The sequence below is a fragment of the Batrachochytrium dendrobatidis genome (assembly GCF_000203795.2).
Source record: "Batrachochytrium dendrobatidis JAM81 unplaced genomic scaffold BATDEscaffold_3, whole genome shotgun sequence".
Classification (NCBI taxonomy): domain Eukaryota; kingdom Fungi; phylum Chytridiomycota; class Chytridiomycetes; order Rhizophydiales; genus Batrachochytrium; species Batrachochytrium dendrobatidis.
In genome coordinates this window covers 68548-83111 of record NW_006281101.1, presented here as the reverse complement: position 1 = coordinate 83111, position 14564 = coordinate 68548, and the positions used below count along the sequence as shown (strand labels likewise).

General features: G+C 37.6%; 5 protein-coding genes across 5 annotated transcripts; 3 read left to right on the top strand and 2 right to left on the bottom strand.

Moving 5' to 3' along the window:
* Window positions 1-191: 191 nt before the first annotated feature.
* On the bottom strand, window positions 192-1907 carry BATDEDRAFT_23226 (uncharacterized protein; the record flags this gene model as incomplete). Its single annotated transcript, XM_006677165.1, has 4 exons — window positions 192-334; window positions 403-746; window positions 878-1289; window positions 1454-1907. 4 exons carry the CDS (start codon window positions 1905-1907, stop codon window positions 192-194), a joined length of 1353 nt encoding a protein of 450 aa, XP_006677228.1.
* A 1509-nt stretch (window positions 1908-3416) lies between these two features.
* BATDEDRAFT_9954 (uncharacterized protein) lies at window positions 3417-4485 on the top strand (the record flags this gene model as incomplete). The annotated part of the gene is made up of 4 exons (XM_006677062.1): window positions 3417-3501; window positions 3623-3795; window positions 3945-4155; window positions 4247-4485. The coding sequence occupies 4 exons, from the start codon at window positions 3417-3419 to the stop codon at window positions 4483-4485; spliced, it is 708 nt and encodes a 235-aa protein (XP_006677125.1).
* A 1267-nt stretch (window positions 4486-5752) lies between these two features.
* On the top strand, window positions 5753-6834 carry BATDEDRAFT_23224 (uncharacterized protein; the record flags this gene model as incomplete). Its single annotated transcript, XM_006677164.1, has 4 exons — window positions 5753-5912; window positions 5936-5964; window positions 6127-6312; window positions 6397-6834. 4 exons carry the CDS (start codon window positions 5753-5755, stop codon window positions 6832-6834), a joined length of 813 nt encoding a protein of 270 aa, XP_006677227.1.
* A 2684-nt stretch (window positions 6835-9518) lies between these two features.
* Window positions 9519-11087, top strand: BATDEDRAFT_23222 (uncharacterized protein; the record flags this gene model as incomplete). Its single annotated transcript, XM_006677163.1, has 5 exons — window positions 9519-9710; window positions 9877-10077; window positions 10219-10407; window positions 10478-10537; window positions 10734-11087. The coding sequence occupies 5 exons, from the start codon at window positions 9519-9521 to the stop codon at window positions 11085-11087; spliced, it is 996 nt and encodes a 331-aa protein (XP_006677226.1).
* Window positions 11088-12929: 1842 nt separating this feature from the next.
* BATDEDRAFT_23221 (uncharacterized protein) lies at window positions 12930-14349 on the bottom strand (the record flags this gene model as incomplete). Its single annotated transcript, XM_006677162.1, has 4 exons — window positions 12930-13049; window positions 13887-13993; window positions 14095-14131; window positions 14275-14349. 4 exons carry the CDS (start codon window positions 14347-14349, stop codon window positions 12930-12932), a joined length of 339 nt encoding a protein of 112 aa, XP_006677225.1.
* Between the last annotated feature and the right edge of the window lie 215 nt (window positions 14350-14564).

Sequence of the window (14564 nt, the reverse complement as noted above, 5' to 3'; positions counted from 1 at the left end):
TGACCAAGACCCGTGTGGGCTTTTCAAGAATTTTACATGGCACAATACTCGGTTAATTTGGCCAAAACTATCGTTTTATGAGACTGGTGATTTATTACATTTTGTTACGCGAATACAGTTGATTTGAAATAAACGGGCTCGCAAGTGTCAGGATTGCCAAAAATAAACTTGTATGTATGCAACCATTCATTCTACTCCAATATCATACGCTGTTCTGGAAACACTTGTGATTGGGAATGCATCACATGCTTTAATCCACGATCAACATCCCCATATACAAGAGCCTGTGCTGCAACAACAAACAAAACTATATCTAGCATTACTACTCCTGACGCTACTCAAATCAGCTTTATATTAGCTCACATGTATGAGCTTGACTTTACTATTTTCAATACTACTCACATGCAAATGTAAACCAGAATTGCACAATCACAAGCATGGGAAACGACCAAATGACAATGGTGAGATATCCCAACCCCAGTATGTTTGCCAACGTCAGCAATAAAACGCACTGGAGTATTTTTACACTCGGGAAACAATACATATATGTAGTCATACTATACAACATGATCTGTAAAGCTGTAATCGTTCCCCAAAGTGGTAAAATGTTCAACAGTCTTGAAGTTTCAATCGGATCACGCACAAGTATTGTGAATTCTGTCGAAAATGTCGTGAGTATGAGGATGGCTCCTGATATTTGTATTACGTTGCATACCATGAAAAACAGTTTAAGTCGATACATCATGCTAAAAAGTTTATACCGTAGTAGTATTGCTAAATTAAAGTTAACATGGTAAAAATATGAATATATCCGCTGCTGATCGGTTTGGGTTTACAATCAAATTGTTGATTTCAAGTTTTAAAATAATTAGGCTACTTGCATTGCACTTGAATGCTTGCACCATGCTGTCTCAAAACATCCCATCCTTGAACTTTATAGATCTTGTAAGCCAGTGTGATTTGCAACGCATCAAATACTATTACTGCTACAACGCACATGGCCGAAATAATGATTATCTTGCTGTTATGTCCCAATTTTCGATTCATTGCATTATGCACATCATTTAGTCCATTCAATACTGGAAATCTCATGTTTTGCTGATTGTGAAGCGAAACTTGAGTAAACTGTGTTGTAGATGCTGTTATGTAACTGGGCGATGCACAAAGCAAATCTGTTCCAAATTCATCAACAACTGATTGTGTTGCCAATGATGCATTCGTTGATCCAAGTACAGTTGCATCCCTCCATCGCAAAGTACACGATTCCAACCAATTGATTTGTTGTAATTCTAAATCAAATACAATTGGTGATTAGTTTGGTGCTCGAGAAGATATAATAGTTGTATGTTTGGTATTGGCTTGACCAAACCATGCATAGTTTAATGAAAGCAATGATTTGGCCAAAAATAAATGCATTGACTTGGCTCCTAAATTTTAAAATCAAACGACTTACGCAATGCAGAGTACAAACCAATAATCGACATCAAGAAAGTGACACCAACGGTTTGAGGAGTATTTAGCTTTTTGACTGCATCCATAATCAAAAAGACATTGTAGCATTCATATGTAATAAATACAAATGAATAGATGATGGTCATTCCAGCACCTTGCGAAAAAGCAGTTCCAAATTGGATATTCAACGATACTGATAGCAAATATAAAAATGCGATCTGAAGAGCAGAAATAGTCAATGCCCTTATGGTAACCACAGTGAGTAACCACCGAGACCAGCTGGTGGATTGTTGATGGATACGACGAGTGTTGTATAAATTTGGTGTATGTTTTAATGGATGGGCTGTTGATGGTGGTGCTGGTTTAGTGGAAATACATGGCAAGACAAGAGAATTGTGACCCAAGGCAGGTAAAGAGTCAAGAGTATTGATATCCACATGATACTTTTGCTTCATGAGTCGATAATGCACGATTAAAATAAATCAAAGTAATAGCAGTCAATATGAACCAGTTTAAATGATGGCTGGTGAAATAAGAAGAGTTTATAGTCGTATTCACGTAAAATGAAGCTCAATTTATCCTGCAATCACTGCCTCTTGCTTTGGAATAAACAATGCTTAAATATGTCGTGCTTTCCTACTAGAAACTGACTCGATTAGACATGTTCAATTCTTGCTCAGTGCCTGGAATCTCTTACCGCACAAAGTCATTTTCCATTACACCAAGGTAATTGTTGAAAGGATTCCATAATCAATAATATGAAGCCATACCTCGCGACATTACTGTCGAACAGTTGACAAACCGTGTTTAATTAGTAAATTTATAGCTTTGTGAAATGATACGATGTCTAGAATCAAACAAGGATTGGAAAATCTTGAATATCAAAACATTTACAATTGTTTTAATCAACCATCAGACATTGTGATTATATGATGCCATTTATTCTGAACAGTTGCTGCAACATGGACTTTATTCAGCATTATACCCATCCAATCATACAGTGGCGATTGGAACAATCACCAGTACCGTCAAACCGATATGCTTCAGGCTGTTTGCTGATACAAATCAATTACAACGGATCTGTGTACATACTATGCATGGTAATTGAATGCCAATGCACCACCTGAATCCAACTCGACTCATTGATTTTATTGCTTGAAATGGTTGAATATTATGATAGATTCAACATTTCCGGTCCAGTTTTACCATTATACTTGATTTTTAATCGTGTCCGTATCAGTTCTTGGAATATAGTCACATTGATACAGCCAACACCAACATGTTGAATATGTAAACTTGTTGCATGTATATGATCACAATACTATTTGACTATCAGTGTCAATGTCAAGCAAATACTATCCAATGGTTTCAATATTCATAGCTTATAGTTGGACACACTCGGTATTCGTATACACATGATGTGATTGTATGCATTACACTTGCCGAGTCGTGCATTTGTTTGAATCATATCGACCAGTGATTTGATATGCATTCTACCCAATATGCGACTTGAATGCTCAATCTCTACATTCCATGTAAAAAGCAATCCATCAGAACATTTCAAAAACTGAACCAGATCGGGTGGTAGTGTCAATACGGTTTGTCCATGAGTACAAGTCCATCGCGACACCAGTGCGTGCGGACATGGTGGATACGCTGCTATCTTGAGGTCAGTCACATCTGGACACGACTCGAGATATGAAATGACACCAGGCATCCATTCCTGATACATGTGTAGTGCAGATGAAGTGTGTTGTATATTCATACTTTCTAAAGACATGCTTGATGTTTTTGACATTAAATGCAACGATATCGATGTGGTGAATTTGATTCAAGTTGCAGTCCAAGTGCTGATATTCTAATTTGCATGCTAAAAACAACCGAGTTTGACCAACACTTGATTTCCAGTATAAAGTTGACTACTTTTACTGGTGAACTTACTCTGCGGATCCAGATAGTATAGAATGACTGCTCCAGCTACTCAAACAGTAATTACCGTTGGACAGACGCTCTACATCAACAATATAAACGACCGTATCCGGAAAAAGGGTACATTGAATCAGCAGTATTACTAGCTGGAATGAGAAATGACTGGACTTGCCAACTGCTCATGATTGCAGTGTCAACTGACATTTTAAACTGTTTATTCTACATGCTGTGATTACATTAGAACTAAGAGAGTCGCTGTACTATTTGTTTTCACAACATGGTCGAGTACTGGATATTGTTGCTCTCAAAACCATGAAAATGAGAGGTCAGGCATTTGTTGTGTTTGATACTGCACCAGCTGCCACTGTTGCCATGAGAGAACTGCAGGGATTCCCATTGTATGACAAGAACATGGTAAGACTAGAGTTTTGCAGATCGTCATGTTGCATTGATATTTCAACTGGATTTGGTTGTCAATGCTTACTGTCGAGTAGAATGGCTGTAGACTAACATGAATGTGTTACTGTTATTTGGCATGTTTGATTATCACTTGTGAAACCCAGCAAATTGCATATGCCAAGACAAAATCCAATGCAGTCAAGAACCGAGATGGCAGTTACTCGAAGCGATCTCGTGCAGCAGCTATAGAAATGAATGGTAATGAATCTGATGCATCAGATGATGATACACTACACAAGCGACAGCGTGGAGATGAATATGATTCAGTAACTACAGGACGACATTTAAAGGACAATGAGGAGGAAATGGAAGAAGGTGAGTTGCACTTGTTGACTCTTGAATGCATGGATTCAAGTACGCTTTAAACTGTAAACGGATATCTGATGCGTTTATGCATTTCATTTAGATGACACAAACGCGATTCTTTTCGTCAGTCAGTTGCCATCATCCGTTACAGAAGAGTCGCTATCGACGTTGTTTGCACAAAATGAGGGATTCAAAGAAGTGCGGATTGTTCCAGGTCGACCAGATATTGCATTTGTCGAGTATGCATCATCAGCACAGGCAGATCAAGCACGAATGGTATTAAATGGATGTCAAATCACTCCAGATCAAGCCATGCGGGTAGAGTTTGCACGGCGGTAAAGATGTTGCATTATGCTGATTGACAAAAATGGTATTGTTGAATAAACAGATATGTTTTGGCATACATCTGATATTGATTGGTGGATATGCATCCAAGCCAAAAAAACATGGTGTATTGTACAATGGATATTTTACATGCCATGTATCGATTGTGATGAGTTGCACATTTTGCTTACTGTTCAAGATCCAGTGCACTAATCTGTAAATAGGTAATGCTCGAATTGTCGATACAACAATCTGGCATTTGTCATTGTGATATTCATGGAATATCTTGGTCAGTGAGTGTATCTGCAGTAATCCAGTACACACCTTGGCCAACTGAACTCGACAGTGAAATACCACATTTCAATTACACGACTGCCGAATCTCTGATGTGTTGATCAACCATTCAACAACTTGAAAGTAATTTTAAACACTTGTATCATGCTGTACAGTATCACTACTAGATTGAACAAGTTGCTTGATAGTTGTGTACTTTGCAATGCAGTGTTGCTACAAAAGTATGCACTTGACATGTTTCCAAAGCTGAACTTGGGTTGTCAAATGAAACACCAAGTTACAGATTGCTCAACAGTTGTTCAAGCCAGATTGTCGAATTAGAATACCAATTACACAATTTTCGGTATTTTCACAAGCAACGAGTGGTATGATTTGATCTACACACTCGAGTCAAGATGCTACGAGACCAGTCTTGTTTAGTTTTTGTCAGCATTTTGAATGAGATACAGCCAGAATAAACATGAATGCATAGACTAGCCGATGCTGGAGTTTTGAATAGTGAGTTTGAAGATATTTGAGGTTTTGCATCATCACACTTGATTCAGACTATGAATAGTTGGTTACCCATGTGTCATTGCGAAGAGCAACACCATGCATTATTTGACCTGTTGTATTTCCATTTACTAATTGTGTTTTTTGATATTTCATACGTCATTGCCGATTCATCAGAGTTTATTCCCAATATGCAAAGTTGGAACGCGCAAGATAAACTTGACCCAATATCCACGCCAATTCACATCTACAAACATTCTTGACCACTCTGTATCTGTAGTCTCTCCATCCTTTGCAGCAGTCGTTCCCGTATAACCATGAATAAATCATTGAATCACTGTTCAGTTACTTTACTTTTAGCATTCCATCAGAGTTACCAATCCGACTAGTTAACCTCCACATTCGACAACCAGAAATCATCCTTCAACGCCAGAAACAACACTGTCTGTTCAAGACTTGATATCAGCCATCCAAGACCACTCATATCAGCACTGAAATGCCTGAACGTACACTGTCTGCATTTGCTACACCATCTGCAATATTTCTAGGAATCGCGCTCCATGAGCTCATATCAACCTTCTTTTTTCTAGTTTCCGCATCCAAAACCTTGTGGAGCACATCACTATTCCAGATTTCTGTTGTGGCATGGAGTTTATGTATACTGCAGTCAATTTTACAGATTGTGTTGCTGGATTACACGATATCACCGTATGAGACTGCCAATCATTCCATGGCATGGGTTACGATTTTTGCTATTTGTGCCAACTTTCTAACCAGTACATCGTTGGCAAGTACCAACTATGGCAAATATTGGTTCATTTTGCATGTTGTGTTTATTTCTGACTTGTTGATATTCAATGGCATGTTTAGCTTGCTGTCATGGTGGTTCGATTACGAGTATTTCATTCGGGATCATCCTTGTCGTTATGGTTACTGTCATTTATTGGGTTTGCGACCTTTTGTTTTTCTGTGCCAGCCAATATTCTCGGAATACTATCCAACGTTGATGTCGTTGCAGATCGAAGTTCCATATTTTTTTCCAGTCCGCTGATTGGAGTAAGTCATATCGAGTCCAAGTATTAAACATGCCATTTCAACTTTATTAACAACCATGTTTTTTTGCAACTACTGCATATATAGCTTACTCGCGAGTTGTTTGCATTCACATTCGTATTACAAGGTCTGTTTACATCGTTGGCATCAATATCATTTCTCTGGTCACTCTGCAAATCCATTGGATTTACAGGAAAAGGATTCGTATATCAAGTTTTGCTAAAACGGGAAGGTCCTCGATTTATTGTCATATTTGGACTCAACATCATTGTTGCTGGATTTGCAGTGCATTCATTCCTATATGATCCGACGCATATTACATTTTCTGGATGGTACATGCCTCCCATGATTTATGCGATCGAGATTTATACGTTTTTATTGACGAGTTACGTCGAGCCTAGAAGCTTATTGCGACAAGTGCAGATGGAAACAGAGTATGATGGAAACAACATGAAAGAACAAACTACTGATGTAGCGAGTCAAACTTACAGAGTGCCTACCAATAGTCCATATGAGATACTATAGTTTTGAATAGTTTCATTATTTGATTTTGAAATAGATGAACACTGCAGAAATGAAAATCAAATTGTATATCTGCCATTCATATCCAATTGTTGATATAGCGATCCAGATCAGTTTCAAGCAAACATCCATTAAAAGTTTAAACCATTGCATTAGATGTACACGTTTGTGTATAATATTGTCAACGAGTTTGAACACAATGACCATGCCAACAATCTCGAACCAGTGTTTTTAGTCTGCTGGCATACAAATTCCAGTCGACAACTACAGTGATATTGACAACACCCCATACTATTGATGCAACTGTCCATATATGCTACCAGTAAACTCGTAAATTGGCTTAATATATAGTTTTAATTGTGTATTAGATATTCGGGTTAAAATCAGCCCAGGTATATCCAGCAATACCAAAACAATTGATGGTCAATACAGCACTATTGTACTGTCAACGTTGCATTGCATTGGTTGAATAGCCAAATTATAAAACATCGCAGTATTTATCCAAACTTGATATGATTTTCGTAAAATTTGATAATCTAAAACAGGATCAAGAGATTAGCATGCTACCCTATCCAACGCACTGTTCAAGACAATGGTAAATACAAATAGTAATCCATTCACCTTTTGTGGGCATTTTGTATTGGCTACTTTACTGGATACAACCGTCTTTTTGCCATTTTTCCAGTTGATGTAAACAGCAAGATCATCTTCACCTGTGGCAGATGCTTCCATAGTTTCGATATTTACAACATCGTTTTCCCACGAGGCTTTGTCAAGTACAGCCCGACTTAACGAGTCAATCGAATGATAGACTTTGCTCAGGTCGTCTTTTAAAACCAAGTTTAGTCAATACAAATAAAAACTATATCAGTGCCAATATTCTTGATATATGTCTTCAAGTGATCACGCTTTGAGTTGGGTTGACAAAAATGGCAAATATATTGCAGTGGATGCGTACCTTGTTCATCAGTATCATCAGTATCCTGTTTTGTGAATGAGTCCAACTCTGAATTTCTTTTGTTGCCTGGTTTGGATTTTTGGGATTTAGTCTTGTTTTTAGCTAAACACGGTTGGCATAGTATATGCATTAGTCTTACTAGACATGGGCATATCGGGATACACGGAAACCATCAAGCCCATCACAAATCATATCAAACACAAAAAGTTGCAGACAACAGTACACACCAAGAGTGTTTTTTTGAGACTGTTATTTTTGATGGACAAGTAAACTAGAATTAGCCAAACTCGTTTCAAACGCATACTATTCATAAAAACAACACTGTATGATGTATTACAGGCACCTTGAGTAATTTAGTGTTGGTATCCAATTCATGAGTAGATTCGGACAATTTTGTGGCATTTTTAAATTTTGGATGCTGATTCCAAAACTTTTTTATTAATATCGGTGCCTGAACCAATGATCAAAAACGGGTTAGATTACTCATCCATTTGGTACGACAATGCATGTTACACTTACATTTACCACATCTATATGTTGTCACAATGGTTCAGGTGATTAAATAAACAATGTCAGTGAAATTCACTGCAAGAGCATACTTGTGGAACAATTGATATTAAAACTGTGCAATATTCAAATGATTGGATAGTCATGAGCAATTTGAGCATGCAGTAGACTACATGGCTGCAGACATTATCTGCTTGGCGACATTTGAACAAAAGGTGTGTTTAGAGTTCATGTGTTGTAGATTGGAATAACATACCAGCTGATTCCCAGGTGTTTTCTACAGACGCATAACCCTTCCATTTGATAAAGAATTGCTCTTTTCCCTATTCGGACAATAATGTATATCAACAACGAATAGTCGTAGTAAAAAGAGGCTGGAAGGTTAGAGTAGTTGTATTGGGGTGTAAAATGGACTGAAACAAAAGGCAATAAACAAGGGTTGGTATGCTTGTCGAGAATGAGTCGAGTGTTTAAGCAGGATGTCAATAGTCCAGTTTATAAAACTCGGATGGTTGTAGTACTGCTGTACAAGGTATGTGTTGAAGCAATACAGCCATCACTCTATGATAAGCATCAACATGTGTTCTTTATCATTGACGAATGTCCAGTGTGGTTGATATGCAGACTGCCATTCATAATAGTATAACCAGCAGTATGTATTGACAAGGTTGTAGAAACAGTTGAACTGTCTGTAAAAGCAACCCCACACACCTCATTGATTCTAAAATCAACAATAGCCTCGACTTCATACACTTCATCGTCTAATGCTCGTTGTCGTTTTCTTGACTTTTGTTTTAAGCCCATCTGAGTTTGAATGTAAACTCGTAACATTCACGCAAAATCAAACACTTTATTTTGCACCAATTGTATTGCATTCTTGCTGTTTTGGTAGATTATATCAATTAAGATATTCTTGAATATTTGTGACTAGTTTACTGTGTTGTTTCAAGCCAAGATAATTTATTGTGAATTCAAACTATTTCTACCAATTATCATGTCATTGTTCAGTCTGCTGAATGCCATTTTGATTACTCTTTAACTAATATTATCAATTCTACACATGACTGACATATTCAACGTTTGCTTGGTTTGTGGCAATTTGCATTATATAGCAAACACTATGAATCCGACTCAAACACTTGCCAATCTCAGCACATAGATGAGTGCATATTGTTCAAACCCACCAACATCACCTAATCAAAACCCATTGCATAACAATCACATGGCAATACCACAAGATCCAATAATCGCAACAGATCCAGTCCTGGTACAAAGCATAGTCCCAGAAACCATGCACTTTGTCAACTCAGCCAATACTGCTGATTTGCATGCCGAAATGTGTAATTTGGATATTGATGCTGCGTTTGGAAACGGTTTGGATAAACTGACAGTATTGTTTCGTCAGGCTATATTGGTATTCAAATATCATTTGGGTTGTTCCTAGATCTTGCCATGTATTACATTTATATGACGGTGTTGATTTACACCCAACCATAACTCGTGTGTTTTTAAATGGTCACCAAATTTGTAATATGGTCTGGCAACATGTCTAACTGGGTTAACACCAATGATATAAACAGGCCGATTATACCATTTCAAGAAACAGGATAAACGAGCATCACAAAGCAGAACTCGATAGTATACGACAAGCACATGAGTTGGAACTAGATGGCTTGAATGGCAAGATGGATTCTGTGATCAAATCTCGAAATCATAGCGACAAAAAACTGGTGGATTATGTCCAAGTAGTCAATGCAGCAACAGCTTTCCTAACCCGCAAGGTATTTTGACAATTATTTGGTTGTGTAGTTGCAACCAATTCAATAATATACCCAAACTTGTATGATGAGCAAAGTTGGGGATCTGTAGATTTGCACACGATTATTTTAAAATGTGATTTATTGTATTGGTATCTACGTTAGCGCAATCAACTTGCAACTGAAAAATGGTTCGGTAGGTGGAAAGTTAGGCAGATGGAGCTGAGGAAAAGAAAATTTGCAATGCATATTGCTGCTCGACATCATAGGAAAACCATGATGCAGAAAGCTATATTGGGATGGCATTCTGAAGCTGGAGTAACGTGGCGAAAGGCAACTGAAAACAGAATCCGAGTACGTCTAGTCAATTGGGTTTGTGAAACTTGATGTATGATGTTTATTAATTTGAAATCTAATATTCCAGATGGAAGCAGAAAAGCATATGCAAACCATGTCGGCCGAATATGAGAGTCGCATTGCACAGGTATGTTTTGATATGGATGTACTATTTTAATAAATCTACTAGCACAAAACTACCATGATGCATCGGATATTCAAATTGCAGTCTACTAGTAGTTTGTTGAACAACTAGTTTAGTTTATGTAAATCAGTGAATGCCAAAAATACGTTGTATATTTAATCCATTTTGAATTCAAATTTGATATATGCAACGTAAATAGTTGTCCAAGAAACTCAACAAAACCCAAATGCAGTTACATTTGTCAATAGAAAAGCAGCACATACAGCAGGAAGACATGAAGCGAAGTTTTTTGCGTGGTGTGTGCGCATTGAATATGGAAACTATGGGAATATTTCGTCAAGATGAGATGCATTGTTCAGAAAGCGTACAAAAACAGTTGAACTATCCAATTACAAACATGACTGTCGAATGCAATCAGTCTAGTAAACCTACTGTTCGGTTTATTAGTGATACTGCAGCAGTACCCGACATTGCATGCGAGACACTTGCAAAAGAAACTACAGATTGTATTTCTAGTAGAACTCGTGGATTGGTCACTCGGCATTATAATTGAAAATTATCAGAATAAACGAGATGCAGCAAGTTTTTTCATACTGCATCGATCTTGCATTTCTATTGATGGAATTGATAATTTCAAGCAGTTATTTGGATGAAATGGGTTAAATTCACTTGATCAGAATGATACATGAACCACAATGTATGATCATGCCATTCAAATCAGCACACAATCTACTGGTATATGCAATACAACACCACCAATACAATACAATCAAACCCGATCACAAACGTGGTGTTGAATCCAATGCATGCGAGTACTTTTTAAACACATGATACACACTGATGGTGATGGTTGCTGACAGTCACATTGCAGTGTACATGTCCAATAGTGTCCACTGTCATGTCGATTATTGCTATCCGTGACATCCAACTAGACCGCAATCAATATTGCATCAAAATATACGTAAATCATATAAACTGCAATAATTTTGCATGTCATTCGACTTTTACATATACTATAACACCTACACCTTGACATTTCATATTGAATACACGATTGGTTTGTGGAAATCGATTTTATAGTGTTGGTAAGCTATAAACACTTGTTACACCACTCTGACAATTGGGTTTGATATCCGACTGTATTTCTGAATATATTCAACATTGTAGTTGATAGATTTGACTAATAAGCTGACTGGTTTTATCGATTCAACAATCCAGTCGATTACTAAAATTGACAAATGTTCAAGCAGCTTCACAACACCTGTTTTGCAGCAATTGGTTTAATATGACTGGCTTCATATGCAACACAATATTGAATTCAATGTTTTGTATTTGCAACAATTGAAACTACACCACTAGAATCATTCATGTCAGGATTTTATATTGATACTAATGCTGACAGAGATTTGTACAATACATACAAACCCAGTCAATCACCAGCATCCACTGTACCACAAACACCTGTGGTCAAGCATGTCTCTCTCAGTCCACTACCACTTGATTGCTTCAGTTTGTCCAATCTATTCAGTCCAATGTCAAACTGCATCGTCTTGATCACTTCTGCAGTGCTGATGGTGACTGGATTACACGATCTGTGTCGGGTATTTCATCCATGTCATTGGGTGATGAACAGCCATTGGTTCGTCATGTCAGGAAGTACTTGATCGCAAAATAAGGCAAAGGGAAACCAGGTGCTTGTTACCAACTAGGATCAAACAACTTTAGAACTTTATTGATAAAACTGAGGTAAACATACATGACAAGTATGGTCTATTTATAGACCTCAACAAGAGTACAGCCGTAAAGGGTTCACACAGGTTCTTAGGGAGTTGCGTGTCCCTACGGCGGTCAACATGAGTCCTTAGGGATTCGATCGGTCATAAAGAGGTTAATATCAGTCCTTAGGGTGTTGTGTAACCGCAAGGTCATTAATCCAAGGTCCTCATGGCTGTGATCCTCACACAAATGTCCAAATCAGCACTCAAAACACATTGCAAAACTGGCTGTCACAAATTCAAGCAACATGCAACAACCCAACATCATGAATCGACTGCTCAAGGTCGTACTCTTGACACAGTTCTCCAATATCCGCAACTCAATTCAACTGTTAGGGTTGTGTCAATAGAGACAAGACAGTCAGGCACTTTGAACTATGAATATTTGAGTCAAGGGCTTTAATCAGACTGAGGAAACCCAATTGGAAACAGTAGGAAAATATATAGTTTATTGATGGGCTTCGAGGATGTCAGGATTGCAACGTGCACGTTGAATAATAGTAATATGTTATCAAGACCATGTTGAATTATGCAGTTCTGTTACTAAAAATACAGAGTTAGATCAAATAAAGTGTGCCATTCTGTAATCGAATAACACACTCAGGGTGTGATCATCACAATTACATGCACAATGTTGTGTCTGGTACACATCCAACCCTCAACGCGCCAGAATAAAATTGAAACCACTTGCCAATAGATTCATGGCGCTGTACTAGCGTATACGCTTGGTCTGATGGTGACTAGTTGTATGCCAAACATGAGAGCATCTAGCAGTCAGCCCTAGATGTTGTGCACATTTGGTGAATACAAGTACAGTTGGATGTCACGGATAGCAACAATCGACATGACAGTGGACACTATTGGACATGTACACTGCAATGTGACTGTCAGCAACCATCACCATCAGTGTGTATCATGTGTTTAAAAAGTACTCGCATGCATTGGATTCAACACCACGTTTGTGATCGGGTTTGATTGTATTGTATTGGTGGTGTTGTATTGCATATATCAGTAGATTGTGTGCTGATTTGAATGACATGATCATCCATTGTGATTCATGTACACGATGACAATCTGACCTGTTGACACGGCCAGTTTGTTGAACGACCTGCCAATCTCCAATTCAATTATAGTACAACGTCACTCATTCGATGTAGCGGCGACAGATTGCCGAGTTTGATGTTGATCATGTTGTGACACAATCAGCAGTGTTTGATATATACAGTCTAGATTAACCTAAAATGACTGTGCAGTCATACCAATGGAAAAGTCATGGTTTGAAATACTGCAACAACAGGTTGTTTGAGTAGTTCAAAATATGATGAAATGGCTATTGAAGTATGAGAGTTTACTGTATTTTGGTAATCAAAAACAGTTTGTTAGTCAAAAAGGAGTCAAGTACGGGGTTGAACTTATGATCTTAAATCCATACAATATGGATAAGCTTGGGCATGTCACTAAAACCCGCTCCGAAAAACCATTGATGGTATAAATTCATTATAATAATATTTAATCATTTCATTAAACTACAGATTGCTGATGATAAAAATCAAACAAGGAATGCCAACAACCATTACCTTTTTTGTTTCATCCATAAATGTGACAAATATTGGCTTATTAAGTGAAATGGGTTTACCCGTTGCATTGCATATATCAAACATACATGCTGTTGATTTCTGACAATCTATTGTAATTAGATTGTTTAGTTCAAAAGTGTGTTTTTTTGGTGTTGATTTGAATGACATGATCATCCATTGTGGTTCATGTACACGATGAAAATCTGACCTGTTGACACGGCCAGTTTGTTGAACGACCTGCCAATCTCCAATTCAATTATAGTACAACGTCACTCATTCGATGTATCGGTGACAGATTGCCAAATCTGATGTTGATCATGTTGTGACACAATCAGCAGTGTTTGACGTATACAGTCTACATTGACCTAAAATGACCATGCAGTCATACCAACGAAAAAGTCATGGTTTTGAAATACTGCAACAACAGACTGTTGGATGCTGTTGTTTGAATGATCAAATACATGACCAATTGGACAATCAGTCAAATATTTGGTATACAGTGACAGTATATGCTGTGATAATGGATTGTAAATGTGATGATAACTATCCATAATCAGGGGGACAATTTGAAACTACCTGATTGCTGGATACATCACCGCAATTTGGAATATCAACACAGCATACTAGTCAAGTTGATTTTCCACTAAAAGCAAGGCTTGTATATTGGGTTTACTCGGT